At 60.1% G+C, this 1,331-nt stretch overlaps 1 protein-coding gene across 1 annotated transcript in view; it reads left to right on the forward strand.

Annotated features, from left to right (window-relative positions):
• Positions 1-1,331, forward strand: part of LOC104276388 (cleavage stimulation factor subunit 2-like) — a gene marked incomplete at its 5' end in the record, with an annotated part of 3,660 nt that overhangs the window by 2,082 nt on the left and 247 nt on the right. The window contains one exon of the mRNA XM_009872684.1: positions 817-878. Coding sequence (XP_009870986.1) covers positions 817-878 — 62 coding nt within the window. The remainder of the gene's footprint in view (positions 1-816; positions 879-1,331) is intronic.

Raw genomic sequence — 1,331 nt, forward strand, 5'->3', positions numbered from 1 at the left:
GTCTTCTCGCTTCTCCCGTGCTCCCTGCGCCGTGCCCGGCAGAGGGAGCTGGGTCTTCACTTTTGCTTGCCACAGTGAGTGCGAGGCTTGGCAGGGCGTTTCCGGGTGAGTGAGGAGGGCTCGGCTTTCCCTCCTTAGGCCCGGTCTGTACGGCCCAGCCCCGGAGCCGGATTCCTTACGGTTCACACGTTGCGTGGCCACCCCGTCAAGCCGTGCGCCGGGGTCAGCACAACCAGGGCGTTCCTGTTTTCCCAGCAGTGAGGCACGCAGGTGGTTGACACCCCTGTTGCCTTGATTTGTGTCGTAGACTTTGTTTCAGGAACGTGGCAAACCTGTTATGAGATTCTCTGGTCTTAGGTACTATGGGGCAGCTGCCTCTCGTTTTCTTCAGGGTGGGACCATCCTCCTGAGAGCAGTCCGGTAGTTCTCGGCACGCAAAAGGTGTTGGAGAGCAAACAAAGCTGGCGCCCATGCAAGCTGGAGAGGCAGAGGCAGAAGCTGGCTGGCTGCGTGTTGCGTGGCCCCAGAGAACGCCGATTCTCTCAGCAGGACACCCTCCCGGCCTGCACGTTCACGTGACGAGCGATGGTTGGGCCGTGCCAAGCCGGCTGTCACACCTGTGGTGACAGAGGTGGTGTTAATGGAAGAGGTTGAGAAAGCCAGACCTGCAGCATGTGGCATCTTCTCCATAGGTTTCTTGGGGAGCTTCAGTGAGCTGAAGTGATCCTGCCGGCAGCCCTGTCCCTGAGGCTGAGTGCATGTGTGCATACACTATTTACGTGTCTGCTCTTCTCCCTCTTTTCCTGTTGCTTGCCCAGGGAACCTGCAGCTCTCGCCCGTGGGACCTGCCAGGCCTGCGTCTATCGAACGCGTCCAAGGTATCTGGGCACCCGCCAGCTCCCTCCTCCCGTGGAGCTCACCGGGGAGCATGCAGAGAGCAGTGTTCACCCCGCAATGCTCAGGGCTGGGGAGTGGTGCATCACTCTGTATAGCCTGGCAGTATTAGGAGGAAGAGGCAGAATTTTCTCCCTGCCTGGAGGAGAGAACAGGCTAGCACAGAGAGCCATCAGTGGAAAGGGGGAGCCTTTGCCGAGGGTCCAGCTTTGCTCCTGGCCCCACGTCAGCAGGGTGTTTGTACCCACGCTCGTAAGGATTGCCATGGGGGCACCTATGCTCGCTTTGGCTGCCTGGTGCTGTAAGGAGCCTGAGGTAGAGCCAGGGAGGGAGAGACAAGGACAAAATCAGCAGCCAGGGAAGGGACTTGGGGTACATTGGCCTCAGCCGAGGGGCTGCCCGCCCCCAGGCGATGAGCGCAGCTCTCCAGCCTGTGT

This window comes from Apaloderma vittatum, unplaced genomic scaffold (assembly GCF_000703405.1).
Source record: "Apaloderma vittatum isolate BGI_N311 unplaced genomic scaffold, ASM70340v1 scaffold22227, whole genome shotgun sequence".
Taxonomy (NCBI): domain Eukaryota; kingdom Metazoa; phylum Chordata; class Aves; order Trogoniformes; family Trogonidae; genus Apaloderma; species Apaloderma vittatum.